The sequence below is a fragment of the Dissoconium aciculare genome (genome assembly GCF_010015565.1).
Source record: "Dissoconium aciculare CBS 342.82 unplaced genomic scaffold K489scaffold_13, whole genome shotgun sequence".
NCBI lineage: Eukaryota > Fungi > Ascomycota > Dothideomycetes > Mycosphaerellales > Dissoconiaceae > Dissoconium > Dissoconium aciculare.
Window position 1 is genome coordinate 507050 of NW_022984963.1, and position 19568 is coordinate 526617.

At 51.4% G+C, this 19568-nt stretch overlaps 8 protein-coding genes across 8 annotated transcripts; 3 read left to right on the plus strand and 5 right to left on the minus strand.

The window, feature by feature from the left end:
* Positions 1–480: 480 nt before the first annotated feature.
* Positions 481–2324, plus strand: K489DRAFT_383792 (glycosyltransferase family 71 protein). Its single transcript, XM_033605698.1, has one exon. The coding sequence runs from the start codon at positions 692–694 to the stop codon at positions 2249–2251; it is 1560 nt and encodes a 519-aa protein (XP_033456593.1). The 5' UTR covers positions 481–691; the 3' UTR covers positions 2252–2324.
* Positions 2325–2695: 371 nt separating this feature from the next.
* Positions 2696–4278, minus strand: K489DRAFT_344603 (NADH dehydrogenase I, D subunit). The gene is made up of 2 exons (XM_033602319.1): positions 3647–4278; positions 2696–3577 (listed from the first exon to the last, which is right to left on the minus strand). The coding sequence occupies exons 1-2, from the start codon at positions 4100–4102 to the stop codon at positions 2819–2821; spliced, it is 1215 nt and encodes a 404-aa protein (XP_033456594.1). The 5' UTR covers positions 4103–4278; the 3' UTR covers positions 2696–2818.
* Positions 4279–4579: 301 nt separating this feature from the next.
* K489DRAFT_383793 (DNA-directed RNA polymerase I and III subunit RPAC1) lies at positions 4580–6344 on the plus strand. Its single transcript, XM_033605699.1, has one exon. The coding sequence runs from the start codon at positions 4683–4685 to the stop codon at positions 5862–5864; it is 1182 nt and encodes a 393-aa protein (XP_033456595.1). The 5' UTR covers positions 4580–4682; the 3' UTR covers positions 5865–6344.
* Positions 6345–6351: 7 nt separating this feature from the next.
* On the minus strand, positions 6352–7639 carry K489DRAFT_383794 (uncharacterized protein). Its single transcript, XM_033605700.1, has 4 exons — positions 7228–7639; positions 6972–7072; positions 6484–6892; positions 6352–6430 (listed from the first exon to the last, which is right to left on the minus strand). Exons 1-4 carry the CDS (start codon positions 7438–7440, stop codon positions 6371–6373), a joined length of 783 nt encoding a protein of 260 aa, XP_033456596.1. The 5' UTR covers positions 7441–7639; the 3' UTR covers positions 6352–6370.
* A 257-nt stretch (positions 7640–7896) lies between these two features.
* On the minus strand, positions 7897–10001 carry K489DRAFT_383795 (uncharacterized protein). Its single transcript, XM_033605701.1, has 2 exons — positions 8988–10001; positions 7897–8934 (listed from the first exon to the last, which is right to left on the minus strand). Exons 1-2 carry the CDS (start codon positions 9682–9684, stop codon positions 8099–8101), a joined length of 1533 nt encoding a protein of 510 aa, XP_033456597.1. The 5' UTR covers positions 9685–10001; the 3' UTR covers positions 7897–8098.
* Positions 10002–11651: 1650 nt separating this feature from the next.
* Positions 11652–12880, minus strand: K489DRAFT_390726 (polysaccharide lyase family 1 protein; the record flags this gene model as incomplete). The annotated part of the gene is made up of 3 exons (XM_033606625.1): positions 11652–12089; positions 12141–12266; positions 12329–12880. 3 exons carry the CDS (start codon positions 12878–12880, stop codon positions 11652–11654), a joined length of 1116 nt encoding a protein of 371 aa, XP_033456598.1.
* Positions 12881–14941: 2061 nt separating this feature from the next.
* On the minus strand, positions 14942–16530 carry K489DRAFT_325917 (uncharacterized protein; the record flags this gene model as incomplete). The annotated part of the gene is made up of 2 exons (XM_033601867.1): positions 14942–15191; positions 15245–16530. The coding sequence occupies 2 exons, from the start codon at positions 16528–16530 to the stop codon at positions 14942–14944; spliced, it is 1536 nt and encodes a 511-aa protein (XP_033456599.1).
* Positions 16531–17561: 1031 nt separating this feature from the next.
* On the plus strand, positions 17562–19391 carry K489DRAFT_325818 (Vps36-domain-containing protein; the record flags this gene model as incomplete). The annotated part of the gene is made up of 1 exon (XM_033601851.1): positions 17562–19391. One exon carries the CDS (start codon positions 17562–17564, stop codon positions 19389–19391), a length of 1830 nt encoding a protein of 609 aa, XP_033456600.1.
* Positions 19392–19568: the final 177 nt, after the last annotated feature.

The window sequence follows — 19568 nt, forward strand, 5'->3', positions numbered from 1 at the left end:
TACGGTTCAATAGCGATCAAATTGTTCTTTTACATGTTAGGTGCTGTCAGTCGTCATACCTCTTGTTCATCACACCTGCACCGATCGCCTTTCGCATCGCTGGCGCAGAGCTGCCAGACGGCGAAGTGGAGAATTTCTGGGATCATCGTCATTCTCCCACAGGCTACCACATAGCGGGCCCCACCATGCTCGTGCGGACAGGCGTGATGGGGCATCTGGACCGGATAAGATGTCTATACAATACCAGAGAACTCTCATTCTCATACGTCTGTCGAACCTCAACGCTCTCGGTGAAATGATGCAGTATGTGCTATTTAGTTAAGGCGTATCGGGGCGGACGCGCGGTGGATGTCGATGGAAATATGACCGAGGTGATGCTGGAAGTTCTGCCTCAGGCTGAAGCTGAGTGCTTTGACGAAACTGTCTTGTCTGCAGATCATCCGTTCTCCGCATCTTCATCCTGCACTAAACCCGGAAAGTATCAAATCCACCCTGCATTGATGATCGAAGTGTGAAGGCTTTCTTTTCGCATTGACATACTTTATCACCTCCTGCCCATCCACATTTTAGCGAACGCGCTTGTGAATTGCAGGCAATTGGAATAAGTCTGAGCGAGCCTGAAGAAATGTCGAGCGCTTGAAGAGCCAACAAACAACATTCTAATACGGCATTGACGACTTGCCACGCAGCCATGCCGTCCTTTCGCCTCCTATCCGTCCGCTTCACTATCGCCCTCGTGCTCGCGGGCGCGACATTCTACACACTCTTCTGGCGATCCGAAGCCTCATCATACAATCGCATAGGTAATGCGTTCTCGTCCTTACGAGAAGGCATCGCGCATCCGGCCGCGAATGCGATAAATCTAGAAGCATATCTCGGTCTTCATCACAAAGATGCCTCATTCAACAAATTTGCGCATCGGATAGAGTCTGCGAACGACTTTCTACCACATTTCGCTGCCGTACTCGAGTTGCCTAACATTACTATGGCGGAGGCTAAGGAAACTTGCACTTGGACGAAGGAGGATCGCATCAATTACCAATTCGGCGAGAGCTTGAATGAGGAGGGTTGGGTCAATGCAAGCTGGACAGTCCGCGAGAGGCAAGATTGGGAGCTTCAAGAGCCGCGAGGAGTCTGGCAAAATTGGATTCGCGAGAAGATGCTTCCCTACAGCGATTACAAGAACAAATTCTCCGGAAGAGGCATTGTCATTGTTGGTGGCAACGGAAAGACAGTCCCGCGGATCAAAGTGATTCTCAATGCTTTGAAGCACCTCAAGTCAGAAATGCCGGTTGAGTTCCACACGTACGGAAATGAGATGACGAAGGAGGTCCGGGACGAGCTGCTACGATTGTGGCCTCGATCTTATTTCAACGATCTTGCGCATCCGTCGAATGTGATGCACAGCAAACCTGCCACCTTGTTCATCAACTATCATCTGAAGACTGCAGCAGTCATCAACAGCCGATTTGCCGAACCCTTATTGTTGGACAGTGACAACATCCCAACAATCAAGCCGGAAGAATTGTATGAGTCGGCGACCTACAAGGAATACGGCACCGTGTTCTGGCCAGACATGTCTCGCACTCGTCCGAACAACCCAGTCTGGGTCATCACCAACACCAAGTGCAAAATGGACGAATGGGAGCAGGAGTCCGGTCAAATGCTTGTCGACAAGCGCAAGTTTTTCTACCACCTGCAATTGGCGGCCTGGTTGAACAACGTCCATGGTCAATACTGGAACAATTTCATCCTCGGTGACAAGGATATGTTCCGCTTCTCTTGGCACGCGCTCAAGACGCCATACGGAACGCCGACCAAGTGGCTTACCAGTGTCGGCATGAATTCTGAGCTTCCGAAGGGCGGCACTTTCTACTGCGGCCACACCTTTGCCCAACATCACCCGGACGATGGCCGAGTCGCCTTCTTGCACGGTGGTACACTCAAGACCGTTGCGCCCGAAGTACTCCAATGGCTGCGAGACGAGCGCGGTGGCACCTTTGGCTGGTACAAGCGCTCCAAGCACGATGAAGACATGATGGCGCACTCCGTCTTCAACGGTATCCCTGATGGCGCCGATTACATGCCGGACAAATACAAACCCATCGAACGCGCGACCATGTGCACGGATTTCGAGGACATCGAAGCCCGACCATTCGAAGAGCTCATCCCTGGCTTCGAGAAATTATTCCAGCAATATGGCGGGTACTGGCAGCTTGATGAGAAGAACAAGAAGAAGGCGAACTCATAGTGCATAACTTCTATTCTCTTGTAGATACGGCGTTTAGTTTCTTGAATACACATATTTTGTTTTTGAAAAGGAGTTGCTCCTTACAGTACTGGACCACGTGCATGCCGGTTTTTATCATCACCTAGATACTCATCACTTTTCCATCGTCGAAACCTCCAGGACGATGAGTCAGGGGTTTATAAGCACCACCGTCTGTACTCGCTTGCCCACATCACATGGCAATCTTTCCTATGGTGGGCAATAGAAAGTCGCATCGAACATTAGGTAATGGCCGCCGTTGTGCCCAAGTTCACTATCAGTGTCTGTCAGGGCCACAGAATTGACAAATGTAACTTCGATGGGTTCCATGTTCTCACAAATGAAATAGTTCGTTTTTTATCTGAGTGGTTAACAACGGTTACCCGAGACAGGCAAAGACCGCCTTTCTGGCATCAAGCCTTGCACCACCTAGTCTCCTTATGACTGCTCAGATTGCGAATGTCTATTGCCAGGAACGCCGACGCGATTGTACAAATAGCATATTTACAAATCGAATTACTATTTTCCCTTTCCTTCCCCAATATCCCGCTACCGGTCGACCTCACCGAATACGAGATCCATGGTGCCGATGACGGCGACAGCATCGGCCAACAAGTGGCCGCGGGAAACTTGGTCGAAACATGACAGGTGAGCGAAACCAGGGGCGCGGATCTTGCATCGGTAAGGACGCTCGCTGCCGTCACTGACGACAAAGACACCCATCTCACCCTTTGGCGCCTCAATCGCACTGTAGGTCTCGCCCGGAGGCACTGTGTAGCCCTTGCTGTAGAGCAGGAAGTGGTGGATCAGAGCCTCCATGTTCTCCTTCATGGCGGCACGCGGTGGTGGAGATACCTTGTAGTCCTCGACCTTGACGGGACCAGCGGGCATCTTGTTCAAACACTGGTGGATAATGCGGAGAGACTGGCGGAACTCCTCCATCCGGCACAGGTAGCGATCATAGCAGTCACCGTTGATACCGACTGGGACGTCGAATTCGACCTGGTCGTACGCGTCGTATGGCTGCGACTTTCGGATATCCCATGGGATACCAGAACCACGAAGCATGACACCGGAGAAGGAATAGTTCAATGCATCAGCGGCGCTAACAACACCAACGCCCTTGGTTCGGCCGATCCAGATACGGTTGTCTGTAAGCATTTCCTCGGTCTCGTCGATGCGGTCGCCGAATTGTGTTGCCCACTGGTAAATGTCGTCCAATAGACCAATGGGAAGATCCTGCGATACACCTCCAGGGCGAACGTAGGCAGCATGGAGACGGGCACCAGATACACGTTCGTAGAATTCCTGTTAACCTCATTAGCACGTTTCTCTCGCAATCGAAGATGCAAATATTAGTACGCCACATGTACTCACCATGAGCTTCTCTCGCTCCTCAAAACCCCACAAGAATGGTGTGAGAGCGCCGACATCCATTGCGTGTGACAGGACCGACATGAGATGGTTCAAAATTCGGGTAATCTCGCCGAAAAGTGTTCGAATCCACTTCGCACGCTCAGGGACCTCGATGTTCAAGAGCTTCTCCACAGCAAGCGAGAAACATTGCTCGTTCGTCATCATGCTAACATAGTCCAGACGGTCGAAGTAGGGAAGAGCTTGAAGGTAGGTCTTGTACTCGATCAACTTCTCCGTGCCGCGGTGCAACAATCCAACGTGGGGATCAGCGCGCACGATTTCCTCTCCGTTTAGCTCAAGAATCAGACGAAGCACTCCGTGAGCAGCAGGATGTTGAGGACCAAAGTTCACGGTGTAGTGACGAATCTTCCGCTCTTCTGGTGTGCCCGCAGCATCGTCAACTGCGTTGAAGTTCATCTTGCTGGGGTCGACTGGGTGGCCGAATGTTGGGTCCACTGGAATGAGGCGTGTGCCTGTGTGCGGGTGGATGACATTGCTCGAGACTGGCTCAGCCTGTCGGCGAGCAGGTGTGGTCGCGAGGAATCGTAATTGTTGAGGGTGAACTGAGGTGGCGGCAGAGGCGAATGGGCGCGAGCGCAGTCGTCGGGTACCTGCTGTCGCCAGGCGTGCAAAGGGAGCTGCCATTGTGAACGCGTCTGTCGACAGTACAAGCCTGGCGATGGCGAAGAGTGGAGAGGTGTTGGTGGTTGAACGTCGACAATGTGAATATCCCGTTGTCGAGTAGGCTCGACGACCAATGGCCGCTTGAGCAAAGTCGATGATGTGTGGAAAGCATCGCGCTCAGATGCCAGCGGCGTGGGCCGAGCCGCGAATTCCCAGATGCCGACCCCCCAAAAAGTTTCGAAGGTTGAAACGATCGTCGAAAGTCACTAGGAAATTCTGAAATAATCTTTGACAGTCCTCCTGTCACGAGACATTGCCGTAATACTGAAGGAGAAGCGCTGGCGCTGATACCAATCATCTCACACACGGCGCAATGCCGTCGCAACAACGACCAAGTTGGGCGCCGCTGACGGAGGAGCAATTGCAAGAGCGGCGCATAGTGAATGTAAGGTCCGAAACAGTAGACGATACCACCGCGACAGATATCCCAGGTCATTATGGTCCACAACAAGACGATAGCTGGGATCTACAACGCTTCACGGATCAATTGAAGGTCGAATTTCACCAGAATAAACCTCACGATGCGACATTTTCATTGATTGGTGTAGACGCCAGCATTGCGAACGCATATCGACGACTGCTCATGTCAGAAGTGCCAACCCTTGCGATCGAGGATGTTTTCATATTCGACAACACCAGTATCATCCAGGACGAAGTCCTCGCACATCGACTGGGATTGATCCCTCTGGCTGGCGGGGAAGAGGGACTGCGGTGGATGCAGTGGTACAAAAAGCCTCCACCAAAAGATGATTTCGCTGCCCAGGCAGCGTGGGAGGCAGAGGAGGGCGATTCTATTGCAAGCGTTCCAAACGACACCAATACTGTCGTCATAACACTCGATGTCACATGCCGGTGGGCAACACAAGATCAGGACGGTCGTGACGGCAAGAAGCTAGCGAAGGAGGGATCTATCGATCCGACCGAGAAATACGTCAACTCCAATGTATATGCACACCAGCTCAAGTTTGAGCCTGAGGGCAAACAGAAGGACTACTTCTCGGGGGAGAATGCAATCCGGCCCGTCAATCCTGATATCCTCATCGCAAAGCTAAGGCCGGGTCAACGCATCCACCTCAGATGTCACTGCATCAAGGGCGTCGGAAGCGATCACGCCAAATTCAGCCCTGTCGCAACGGCATCATATCGTTTGCTCCCACATATCAACATCACGAAACCAATACTAGGCGCAGATGCGAAGATGTTCGCTCGATGCTTTCCGCGAGGTGTGATTGGTCTGGAGGACGACCCGCAATCTGGCCAGAAGAAGGCCGTCGTAGTCAACCCGATGAAAGATACTGTGAGCAGAGAATGTCTACGCTACGACGAGTTCAAAGATAAGGTCAAGTTGGGACGGATCCGGGACCACTTCATCTTCTCAGTAGAGAGCTCGGGTCAATTTGAGAGCGATGTCTTGTTCATTGACAGCATTCGGCTGCTTAAGGCAAAAGCGCAGAGATTCAAACGCCACCTGGCGGAGCTTGAAGAAGGTCGGTAAGCCTGTCAGTGATGCATTCGGGATGAATGCAATGATCGTGGCCAGCGGAAACATCGCAAGCAGCCGCATTACGAATTTACACTACCGTGCTCATCGTCGAACCATGTATATATGTCAATGCAGCTTCTAGCCCGTCGCAAATATGGCGCAATTTGGGATGAGGGATGCTATCAACGGGGTGTTTGAGGCGTTGTGTTCCTACTCTGGGAGACAAAATAGTGCAATTTCAAGATGGGAGATCGGGGGAATTATCTTCATGCTCATTAATACAACAAATGAAACAATCGAAGCAAAAAACGGACTGTATATTACTGTCTGCAGCATTGAGCCGTACCCTACCAGCGCCGTGAACTATGTATGCCTTTTGGTATGACAACTCTAATGGCCCATGCCTCTCCAACGCCAAACCAGGCATGAAACTTAAGACAACGTATGATCCTCGTAAAATGATAAATCCCAACCAACACGTAATTTCCAGGGCACCGGACCCGATGCTTACTCTCGCACTAGTCCTGCCAGCGCTTGAGGTATTTGGCCATATCGGTAGGCATCGATGCCGGAGCGGCCTAGAGCTGCTGTTAGACCCTGGTGAACTGCGTCGGTGGCGACAAGGACTTACGGGATTCTCAATACTTGAGGCGGAGAAAGTCTGTGGTTGTGTCACCGTCTTCTGGACGGTGGGGAGCGGGAGGAATGTCTTTGCGATGCTATACGCACTGGTCGGGAACAATGGCTTGAAAACCTTAGCCGTGATCTTGGTAGGCGGGATGGGTTGCATGGGCGCGTATTTTGTCAGTCCGGTCTGTAGGTTGAATGGAATGTCAAAGACATCGCCGCCAGGTGCGCCTCCCTGTCCTAGTCTGTTGATCGCGTCTGGTCCTGCTGTCGCGCCGCCGAGCGCTGTCACGGCCGCAATAACAGCTGGATCAAGAGGCGGTCCACCGCTGAACCCAGTGATGCTGAAGCGGTTAGACCAATTGACGTATGAACCGCCGCCGGTTGCCGCGAATGATGTGAGTTTGAAGAAGCTACGCAGATGCAAACATGAGCTAACTACTACTCATAATGTGCCACCGCACCATTGCTCATGATCGTCGTGCTACTCACAATGAGTTCGCCAGATCGGAAGTCGCAACAAGAGGTACGACACCTGTTATTTGGCGATTTTCCGGAAACGCTGCTGCGCCGGCAAACTGAGTGATCATTTTCTGCAATCAATGAGAAGGTGTCAGCTTGAATGTGTGTCGCATCGTGATTGTCTTTCTGTGGTGCTGTCCCTCATTCCCGCGCGATTATTGGATCCCATCTCGACGTCACGCCAGCCCGCGGAAAATGCGTTCCCTCCTTCTGTCCTGAAACTTACCTGACCAGTTCCCTCATCTTGTCCACCCTGGATCAATTCTAGTGTGAATGTTGAGAATGTCGAGATCGGTGGAGCGGCCCTTGAGTCGTCGATGGTGACGACTATGGGAACTCCGGCAGTAAGTTGCACGCCAGCGGCTGGTGATTTGATCAACCAGTCTGCAGCAACCAGAGGCACAAGCGCTGCCAGAGCAGGAAGAGACTGGAAGCGCATGGCGATTGTGGTTGCTTTGTGATCAGAGAACAATTCGTGAACAGCGTGGAGCGGACACTGAGCGGATGGTGTGCACTCTTGCCGTGTGCTGTGCGGTTTTCTTGGAACTTCGTGAGTTGTAACGAGAGTGAATGCGACCCGGCGCTGGCTCTGAAAGTGAGTGAATGAAGGGGGGAAATGGTTTGGTCGATTGAGGAACTTGGAACACGAGGTATGTATTCCTCGCAGTCGTCAGCGTGTTACCATTTCGGGCTGGGTTCCGCAAAGCCCTATTTGGAACGAGGACCCAGCGGCGAAATTGATGCTGGGGCGGTATAATACAATACATTACCGGTGTAAAGAAGCAATGATGATAAATCATCTGATGGTTGAAGCATCTCACTTCGCAAACGGTACATTTGCGATGCGAGGATTCCATGCGTAATCTCTGTGAATAAGACTTAGACTGCGAACACATTCGCGAATCGTAATTCACCGCCACACAGCGAAACTCAATTCATTTTGTCAGCGGAATTTATGAAAGCTACCCGTACAACAATCAAATAGTAATAATCGTAAATGTGCACACCAAGCGCCCAGAGCTCCTGCACTATCACCATGTCATGATATCTCTGTACCAAATTTCGAAAGAAAAGCTGGCGACGACCGTCCACAGTGGCTATCGGTGAGCACTCTCTCCTCCACTGGCCTCGCCTAAATCGGGGTTCGGGTAATACCAGGCGGTGATCGCAATCAACAAGTATACAAAGACCGAGAGGGCGCCCTCCAAATAGTCACTCTTCTCGTCTCGCAGGAAGTTGCCGACGACGATGATCGCCATGATGATGACTACGGCATCGAAAAGCTCAAAGTTGAGGTCCAAAGGGACACCAAGGCCCCAGCCGACAATGACGACCAACGGCGTGTTGAGCAGAGCGGTCTGAATGCTAGCCCCAAGTATGTGGCTGAGGGCAAAGTTCATCTGGTTGTCGTAGGCTTCATCAATGGCGGTAAGATGTTCTGATACTTTCTCGACCAAGGGAACGAGGATGAGACCAACAAAGGCGTCGCTAACGCCTCGCTCGACAATGTAATGGATGTTGTCGACAAGAATGACAGCCATAAAGCTGACAAAGGTGAGTCCAATTGCTAATGCAAGTATGCTCTCTGACAGCGTGAGCTTGTCTTTGGCGAGATCCTTGTGACGATCGTGGTCTCGTAATTCATCCTGTTCGAGAATGTCTTCGTAGAGTCCGTGATGACTCTTGGCCTGAAACCAGACGTAGACGATGAATGCAGCCAATAGAATGATGGCCGTCGCATGCGAGATTTTGAGAACTGCACGGCTGAGGTCGTCAGTAGACGCTCGTGTGGTACCAGTCAGAGAATTGTAGTAAATGGTCGGGATGACCAGACCGAAACCGGCGACGAGCATGAGGTTGGAGCCGACTTCAGAGATGGCATCGTGAAAAGTCTGCTGAGGGTGATAGATTCCTCCCACGAAAAAGCATAGACCTAGTGAAACTCATTAGTCACAATAGGAAGCACTCGTTGTGAGGCGAACGTACCTAGGCACAGGAGTAAATTTGCCAGGATAGACCCGAGAATAGCGGCACGGATGACTTGGAGGTTGACGAGTAGGCTGCTTGCGTCGTTGTGCGCTCTGGTGATCAAGACCATGAACAGAATGATTTCAACAATGCTACCGAAAGTCGTTTCGAGAAGTACGCCCCAGACTTTTGGAATCTTTCGCGCGAGCTCTTGACCGGCAAACCCGACCAAATTAGCGGCAGGAACCATTCCAATATAGGCGAAGGCGAAGGTCAAAACCGATCGTGTTCCGAATTTCCCGATGTCGGCGAAGTACAGGACCATTGCCGCGATAGTAAATGGCCAAAGGACGTTGACCCACTTGCTCGTCAATGAAGCTGATCGCCAGCAGATCTTGACCATGTGCCCAGGATGAATCCACCTCCGGCCACTCTCGCCATCAGGATGAATACCTTTTGTGACACGGTGCCCCTGGTGGTTCACCCGATGTCCATGCGCGTTGTACACCGGCAACTTATTTGGGTTCGTTCCATCGTCCGGCTCGTTTGCCTTCTCTTGATCGTGAGGGTTGGTGTAGATGTTGCCATCATGGCTAGTCGACCTCGTCGGCGCTGGCGCGTCACGGCGACGGAAAACCTTGGCCCTGCCGCTCCAAGATAGCTGTCGACCTTCCCGGCCGCGGGCGTCCCCGGGCACGGCGAGATTTTCGGCCATGATGTCTCCGTTTCCGAGATGGTGGAATGCGAGTCGCTGCGGCGGCGAGGCCTCGTCGACAGTCCAAGTGGTAGTACGAAATTGGGATCTTCAGAGAGGTCGATGCAAGTGGATGTTGTGCTTTGCACGGGCGAGGCTCCGATACCAACGAGCGACCGAGATTCTTGGCGTCAAGATGAGGATTGATGGAAAGAGGAGCTACGAGGCTTGGGCGACAGGGCCGACCAGGGAATACATATTTAATTTCCAAGATGGTGCTGCATCCTTGCATGAAAGCTGAAGATGACTACTACAAGTTGGCAAGAAACAGGCCCCAGAGTGGGCAGTGCTGATGGGGAACCCTGGAAGCAAGGCGTTTTGGCGCATCAAACTAAAACAGATATATTATTATTTTTGTGCAGCCCTGGAGTCGCGAACAATCCTCCTCTCAAGACCTGCACTCGCCTGAGCGATGCTTACCAGCGTTGCCAATATCCCCTACAGTAGTGGAAGGATCACAGGCTAAGGATGATTCGTCTGTTGAAATTGGGCATCCTCACGAGATGCTGCCAAGAAACGCATGGCCAGCACGCCGGGCCATCGCGAGGCTCTCATTTGTTGCGAGTGTTCATCTGTGTGTTGTTCAGGACAAGCGACATCCTCTGGCGCTACATACCAGCTAGAGCACGCCCCCGCCCCGCCAGCTCGTCACAACCGCTCGCCAATCATCACAAATTTGGTGCTATCTAGGCGGGAAGCTTGTCGCTCGTGCCCAGACATGTGCCAGATCCGAACCAATGCGCCTGGAATGGCATTGATGGGCCTACAAATGATTACAGTACAGTAATATGAATATCCCCATACTGTGCTCCAAGCCGGTAACACTACCTCCCCTGCATTACCTTAGCAATCGTGTCGCGGACGATGGCACAGTGAGATACATGTACAAATATCGCGTATTGCCATGCAGGTTGGTGCTTCGTCCAGTGGTGGTGTGGTGTGTCGCGCTGAGCGTCAGACGGATGGGAGTTTTGTGCTTCCCCGAAGCCTACGACCTCGTCTGGGAAAGGCCTACTGTAGTATTGCGCAGCAGCACGCGAGCAGCTCCGCAAGAGCAATTCCTTATACTCGAATCCTAAATGGCAAGAGTCCACGGGCGTCACGTTATGTAGTTCCTATCTTAGGCCCCCCAAAGGGATCTTTGGGGACTACCTACTAGGTACCTAGGTAACCAGCAGAATTCGTCTCTCATGGGTAATCTCAGGTCTATCGCTGGGTGCCCATCTGGGCAGATGGATCGAACTGCTGCTGCACAAAGAACCTGTGCGGTCGCCAGCCGGATGTGGCGTTGGCAACAACACCCTCAGAGTCAGTTGTGCTGAATGCAAAGCATACGGTTGAAATCGTGCACAGCTTTGGCAAGTTCAAGCTCGTAGCGGAGATCTTCATCTGATGATAAACTGCGTTCGCCTGATTTTGGCGTTAGGATTCTCGTATGAGATCCCGACCTGGATCCGAGAATCAGGACACACCACTGTGAAACGCGAGGTCAGCCAAAGAAATACAAGAAGTATTTTGCGGCTGCAATACACCGCCCAAAGCATGTGACCGTGAGCGAAATTAGAGTTGTATGAGCGTTGTGAACTTTATCTATTCTCGGATCGCTATCACCAGCCACCCGACTGATATTGAAGTAAGCTGACACAGCTCGGAAGGAGGCTCAATACTGTTGTCCTTTTTTGGTTGCGCCAGTGGAAAAATTCGGAGACAAGGAACTGTTTGATTCCCCAAGACTATTCACGGTGCAAAATATTACAGTCGTACCGATGGGAAATAAAGTATCAATTTTTCAAGTCATAATCCCCAAATTTTTCAAGCGTACTTTGGAGGTAACAAACAACCCGCGGCAGATGCGAATGCGATAGCAGCTTGGCGTTGGTTTCGAAACGACAGACCAGCGCAGATCTCAATAGTCCCGTGCCACCAGCTCAGATCTTTCCATAGCCAGCAGATGCAGGCACAGATTTCTGTGCATTGGTGGCGACAGTGGCTCCTGCGGCGCCCTTGCCAGCGAGCTTGCTCAAGACCGCAGTGTCGCCCTCGCTGAGCGGACCCGAGCTGCCGAAGATGTTTGCCTCGCAATTGCGACCAAGGGTGTTGCGGCAGACGGACGTGGAGCTGGTGGAGGCGAAGATCGAAAGCGTTGACTTCGAGTCTTGCGGGTCGTCAACGTTCTGGAAGACTGAACCCTCCACCAAAGCGAATCCCTGTTCACCTTCGAGAGCATGGCCCGAGTTCGCATACCAGTAGTTGTTCACTGCGTGCACAACGGCTCCGTTCTCAATCTTGGGGGAACGGCCAGAGGTGTTGCGAATATAGTTGCTTTGAAGCGTGATCTGGTCGTTCTTGCCAGTGAAGTAAAGCGCCTAGATACGTCAGCGATGTCTCGTATTTCTTAAAATCGATCAGTAACCCACCCAGTAGTGGTGACCATCGCAAGACGCGGACCAATCGGTGTTGCCGTCGATGTCACAGTTTGAGATGGTGACGCCAGTGTTGGCATTGTAACCGCTCACGATGTGCTGACGACCAATGAGCGAGGTCTGTGCTCTGTGTCAGCAAAAAGCAGTCAACTCTTTGAGATGGAAGGACATCGGTTGCTTACAGTGACGTGGTCGATCCAAATCTTGTCAGTGCCATCCAAAGTGATGGCATCGCCTCCCCAGACATATTGGGGGTTCAGGCCGGTAATCATGAAGTTTTGCAGGATGACATTCTGCACGCCATTTGCCATGCGCAATCCCTTTCCTTTGATGACACCATTCTTGCCGCTGCCAACAACAGACTTGTTTGATCCCATATTGATCGGGTTGGTACCAGCATTGTCATAGTTGACCTGTACCTTCTGAGCAGTGGATGAACACCAGTTATTCGCGTTGATAGCGAGCTGGCACCCAGCTCCGGTGCCCCAAGGAGCGCAGCCAGTAGCGGTTGTCCTGCCCTCTGTACCCGTGAAGTCGAAGGTTTTGGTCAAGACAATGGTCAACGTCTCCTTGGAGGTCAAATAATTGACCAGCTCGGCATTGTTGTTTGGCGTGACGGTTCGACCGCCCGAGCCACCGGTCGTGCCTCGGCCGAAGCCTTGAGCACTTCCAGATACTCCAACGGCGCGCTGAACACGGCGAAGAGCTTGTCCGGACGAGCCACAGACCAACATGGTCAGGGCAATGGTGGTGATCGTTGTCAAATGCATGGCTGGAGCAGAGATAATTTGTGGAACGGATTGAAAGATACTGTATGAATGTTGCTGATGACTGTTGCTTGTCTGATGCTCAGAAACAACATTACGGCAGGTATCATAGCCCTTATATATTGTTCACTTCGACGAGATGAAGCTGTCATTCAGGACCTTGATACACAGACGGAGCGACCCGAAGAACGAGTGATTCGAGCTGACGTCGATATCGACGCTTGTCAGGACCGATGTTCAGCTTGTCGATGATGGACGGCATTTCACGGTTGGTCGACTTGCATTGTTGCAAATAGCCTTGACAGCGACCACGTGCGTTCGTTCAATCGACATCCGTAGCCCTGGGTTGACGATGGGATGTCTCAAGCCACGGGCCTTACGTGAGGAGGAGAGGCGTATGCATGGCAAGCGGCAATTCACGGTTGATGGAGTTGCATCGTTGAAACAGCATTGACGGCGACCACGTGCGTTCGTTCCATTGACACGAATGGCCCTGGGGTGACGATGTGATGTTTCGAGTCATGGAAAGCGGAGCCGCGTTGTGAGGAGGAAAGGCGAGTATACGGCGATTTTAGCCGGAAGCCCTAACAACATGGCAATCAAGTCCGCTAACTGACGGCTTGAGACGTGGGGGAATGCCACGATCGACCACGCGAGAGTGTCAGTTGGGGATCTCATCTACCATCGGCAGTTGCATAATGCTAAGGCATCGTGCGAGTGAGCGGCGAATGGCGATGGTCCTTTCGCACTCGTTCTCGCGTCTACGTCCTCGCGTCGACGCACAATGAAAGGCTATCTTCGGTCACCGCAGGTTAGAGCTGCATTGACAATCGGCTATCGACGCCTTTCGGGGATCGCATGCAGATCGCAGGATTTTGTGGAAATCAAGATCGCGGGCGTTTAGGGCTCTCGGCGGTATCACGGAGCGTCTCAGAGATCCTTCAAGGAAATCTTGTGATCAGCGCAGGCAACACTCCGAGAAAACTTGTGGAATTCGAAGGGGAACATCACCTCTTTGTGCTAGAGAGTGATTGTAGCCATTTCGACACATACAACGGCCCAAGAGCTGATGTGGAGAATTCAACTCATCCGATACGGCACGCACTCACTGTCCATTCTCCAGAATTGGGCGGAAAGCAGATCTACACGTCGCTTTTACTCAGTAGGTGTCTACGACACTTGTGGAGGGGTTGATCCCTTTTGTGCTAAAGGTCTATCAACTACAGAACATCCACCTAGATAGGCACCAGGGACAGGCAGCACAGATCGTAGATTTTCGCTTGGGGTTTAGTTCAAGTACTCCTATCCGTAGTGTCACTTATCCAAGTCAACATCTCGATCACACTAGGACGAGTTGGTGACTTCCAGCCGTGTTGCAGTAAATTGTTAGTACTATATGACGTATCAAATTGAGTTGGGTGCTCATCCTACGATAATTCACAACAATCGTAAAGATGTGCGATGTGAAATTCAAGTGAAATGTAGACATGGGGCTTCAATCCCCGAGCAGCAAGTTGTGAGGTGTAAGATGAAATTGAATTATGAACTTGCCCAGGTAGTCAAGAAATAAAACAAATAGAATACTTCTTTTGAGCCGAGGCCGACTACATGGTAACGCAATGCTTCCTGAAGCTGGGTGCTGCACCCTGCACGTGCATATCTGTCGAAACACGTGTGAGTATTCCTGACAATCCTGATCGCAAATCCGAGCAGCCATTGAGCCGATAACGATGCGCATCAACGCGGCTCCCCAATGAAATCAACCCAGAGTCGATAACCAAAATGTAACGCCGGCCCAAATTGAAGCTGTAGAGGGCAATGTGGCGATGCCTGCTCACCCATAATGGAGCAAATACTTTTCGCCGCTGCTGCGCCCACCAAAATCCGAAAAGATGTGCAATCGATCGCTGTGGGGTATCTGTAGGAAGAAAAGACGCACGTCTATGGGACCTTTACGACGCAATGCTGTAAGACCTGAGACACGAAAGGACCCAGGCCTTGTGAATAGAAGGGTGTCAGGCCCATGCCTCAAATTTGGCCTTTGATATCCACTTTGCCAAAAGCCTTCCGCTTCGCATCCTCAAAGATGTTCCCGGCTTTGCCTGTGAGAAATGCAGTGGGTTTGTCGTCTTTCTGGACCACTAAGTGCTGGACCCCATGCTTGACCATGAATTCATGACAGCGACGAATTACCTCTTCAGTGAAAAAGGTTTCACCATTGTCGCAATCAAAAGCAAGCGTGTTGACGACATCATTGAACGTGATCTCAGGTTTGTACCTATACTATGGTTAGCCACGAGTTGGACCATCGTGCCAAAGAGTATCGCTTACGTCTTGCACACAGCCGCCATTGCGGCGACTCGTTCGCGTTCGACAAACATATCCATGAGATATGGAACCATGTTCCATCGTTGATCCTGCGATTCAGCGTAGAGGTTGAAAAACTTGTGGTAATTGCCACTAGCCAGTGCTGCTCGCACCCGAAGTGCGTGCTGTACAAATGGGCCTTTTTTGTCTGCTGTTGTTAGATCGGCCAACATGTTGTTCATGTCGGTCCTGTTGCATGTGTAAATCATGTATAAAATTCGGTACGCTGTGAACTCATCCTTGTGTCCTCCGCTTCCCCCGTTGGGTCCAAGATTCATCTTATACAGGGCGCGCAACTGCGTCTGACACTGATTGTACTCACCCAGGTCCCGCTTCTCTAAGGCGATTCGAGCGTGCAACTCGTAGACTTTGATTGTGAATTCGTTTTTGATACGTTGCACAGTCAGATCTTGCCGCATCGATTTCATTTGATCACAGAAATACGAATAGTCATGCTGCTGTTTCCACTTCGTGCTGATGAGATCGAGGGCCATCTCCAGGACTGGCAAAGGTCGAACGGTGTTGGGGTTCGGAGGTGCGGTCAGACGGAAGTAGTTCTTTTCTAGATTCTGACAAGTGCCGACAATGGGTCCGGCACTGGCCTCGAGCAGGCTGGAACTATTATGTACGGTAGGCGAGGATGACAGTTCGGGAGAAATGTATCCAAATCGCTGTCTACGTCTCGCAAGAGCATCTTCACTCGTATCAAGACTATTGCCTCGAAAGGGCTCTTTGTCTTTGCGCTTTTTGTCTAGCGTCTTACTCGTCCCAGTTATCCGGTCGGCAAGACTCTGCTTTGTGTTGTTGGATTTCTTCCACGGAGGAGGACTCGTCGAGCTATCTGATCCAGCAGATTCCGTATCAAGGCTCTTTCGCTTCTTACTTGCCACATCGGGCGATCCGGAGTGATCAAGGTTGAGGTTAGTTAGCATATTGTTCTGTGTCACGTATAGCGCGGCCTTATGGCGCTCCTCCACGATGAGCTGATGCGGTAACGGGGTCTGCTGCCAATCTCTGTTTATTGTGCCATCTGCAGTGGCGCGGTTGATTATTTCCGCCAGCTTCGCGCGGATGTCAGCGTCGGTGATGTGCGCATACGCTGGTTGGTTTTTCAACTTGTGAAAATCGAAAAAGGCCTTCTGAACGTATTGAGCCACATCTTGACTATAACGGGGCGTCGCGGCATTTACAGGCTTCGAAGTGAGTGTCCTCGATGCGACAACCGGCGTGAACGCAGGTTCGGCTGCCATGATCATTGCCACACCACGAGAACGCGGCGCAAGACGGTTGGGACTCGATGGTAAACAAAGGGCAATATAAGCAGAGCGATCGCGATGTGGCTATGAGTGCGTGTGTGTTTCCGACGGGCGTGAAGGAGTTGGCGATGTATCGACCGAGAGTGATGATGCGCGACGAATATGGTGGAGACGGAGCAAAGTTGGACGGCTGGGCAGCGTTGAAGTGCCTCAGGTGAGACGATATCGAGTGGATCACGTGCACGATGATTCGCCCAGATCCATGTAGGCCGGGGCCCAGGGGTGTCTGTCGAACCTCCAGTTGAAATCGGGCACTCATATGACTAACCCGGCACCCAGTCGCTGCGATGACTAACACGATGCCCTTCCCCCTTCGGGCTTACCTCTGTGTATGCGGGACAAGCTTCTTACGCACCTAGGTAGGAAAGACTTATGGTATCAAAACCTATAGCACCCTGTTATGTTTTTTCTCAGATACAGGTCTTGATTGTATTTAACTTGAAAGAGTGATGTAGGACGGAGAAAATTGGGGGGAAGCTCGTCTCGTTTTTATTTAGCTCTAGTCGAGGTGCCCTGATATCTGTATCCGTTAGGGTCATGTCTTGCCTCACCTTTCGCAGATCGCCCTGTGACATTTCTTCCTTCATCCGTCTCGCAGGTGAAGCTTTTAATGAGTGAGGCGAAGCAGGTGAAGTAATCATGTCGCGTGACATCAGATAGGATATATGTCGATGGTGAGGTGTGAAACTTTCTCGAACTCCAACGCCGCAGACTGGGACTTATTATCTTATTCATCCGCGGTGTAAGGAGAATTGTACCCCATGTCTGATGATCCACACACCTCCACGCGGGCACGTCTGGCGGGATCCGATGTCAGTGCCGGTTGTACTTCACCTCAGATATCGGCAGAATTGTTCACTGTCACCAAAAACCCGCTTTCTATCAGGTATTTGCTAGTGAATGTCTACGTCAAACCTTCAGGTGACGCTCTCTCCACAACATTACCCCCATTTGTGGTTAGGCGAATGTTCCTGCGTCCATTAGACTTAACAACTGCGCTTCGCCCGTCGTTGTACGATGACGAGCTGTTGCTGTTTGTGCAAGATGGTGTCGGACTTTACGAAGGGAAGGACAAGCTCGCGAATTACAAGAACGGGCATGCTTACTTGACCTCCCATCGATTGTGCTACGTCGATAATGAAGATCCACGAAAGTCTTCTGTCGGGATTGATCTAAAAGACATCGATCATACAGAGTTCTATGCAGGATTTCTGAAATCCTCTCCTAAAATCACGTTGTTTCCCAAGACAGATGCCAATGCAAGTCGGCATGGCACACCAACCTATTCATCTCCGAGTGATGCGCTGGTTAGGCCCGGATCGACCGCAGTCCGGACACCTCTTCACTCTCCTGTCTCGATGAGAAATCTCAGCGCGACCTGGATCTGTCCCATTTGTGGATTATCAAATCCGGTACCTCCGAATTTCGAAGCTTCTGTGGCTAATGAACACACACCTCTCCCGCCATGTCAGGCCTGCGGTATCAGACCGCCACTGGCTCTAATGATCAAATCTGCGATCGCTGCAATGTCGAGTAGAGCGACAGGGGCAGTCCAAACATCTCCATTGGCAGCTGCCAACGTTCCAGACTCTTCTACGCAATCAGCCTCGCGATCAAGTAGTACGCCATCAAAGAATCATAACCAATGTCCTCGATGCACATTCCAGAATCATGTCTCTTTGACCACATGCGAAATGTGTGGAGCGCCTCTCCAGAGCAGACACAATCGGCTTTCGCAGTCCCTGGGGAGGGACTCTACAACTTCGTTTTCCTCGGACCCTCAGGCGAACGGTGGGAGTATCGTAGGTAACAACGCTATCCAGACAATCAAATTCTCGTTTCGTGCAGGCATCGATAAAGTCTTTCTTGACAAGTTAAAAACTGCCTTAGTTCAGCGGAAATGGCTGCTGCACAGCGCGCCTCCTGTGCCACAGCAGCCAGGGTCGTCGTCTTCCAATGCTAACGGCAGCAATGGCACCTCGACCACCACAACTCATCAACGGGTAGTTGGTATCGCCGGACTGGAGCAGAGAGGCGTCGCACTCCGACAAAACAATCAGGCCGTGATAGGCACAGCATTTGAGGACCTCGCAGCTCTGATGACCTCGGCTAAAGACGTTATCAAGATGGCAGAACAATTTGCCCGACAGGCAGAGACCAACGCGATCAACGACCCGGATGCGAGAAAGTTGATATCTGAATCTGCGTCTGCTCTGGGGCTGATTACCACAAAAGATATGCTCGGCTCTGGTTCCACAGCAGAACATCTCTACATCACGGAGTTGTCCCGCAATCTAGCTGAATATCTCACCGATGACCGGAAAGGGATCCTTCGAAAGGAAGGAGGCATCATCTCACTGGTCGACCTCTGGCAGGTTTTTAATAGGACTCGCAACGGCATTGAACTCATCTCGCCGCTTGACTTCCAAAAGGCGGCCAACATGTGGGACTCTCTTGGTCTTCCAGTGCGTCTACGCCGCTTCAAGAGCGGCTTGCTGGTAGTCCAAGATCGGAGCCGTACAGACGAGAAGACAATTGCCAGTCTCCTTGAATGGCTGCGGAAGCCTCCTATCACGATGTCAGCGTCAACAGCTGATCTGTACAGCATCCACTTCGGAAGAGGCGCGACTGCACAAGACACGGCCGAAAAGTTCGGATGGAGTGTAGGTGTTGCAACGGAAGAATTGGAGATGGCGGAAGAAACTGGAGCACTGTGCCGCGACCAATGTCTTGACGGCACTCGATTCTGGGAGAATCATTTCGCAGGATCCCAATCAATAGGTCATACCTTGTAATTGCGAAATCAATGGAATGGACATTCACCGCTGTGTATGTAGCCCACGAGGAAGTAGATTTAGAGACAGAGAGGAGAATAGTTCAATTTTCGAAATGCAGTCACACAGGCGCAAATAGTACATATCTAGATTTACAAAAAATGCTTCCCAAAACTCTTCCCAGCCGGACGGATCATC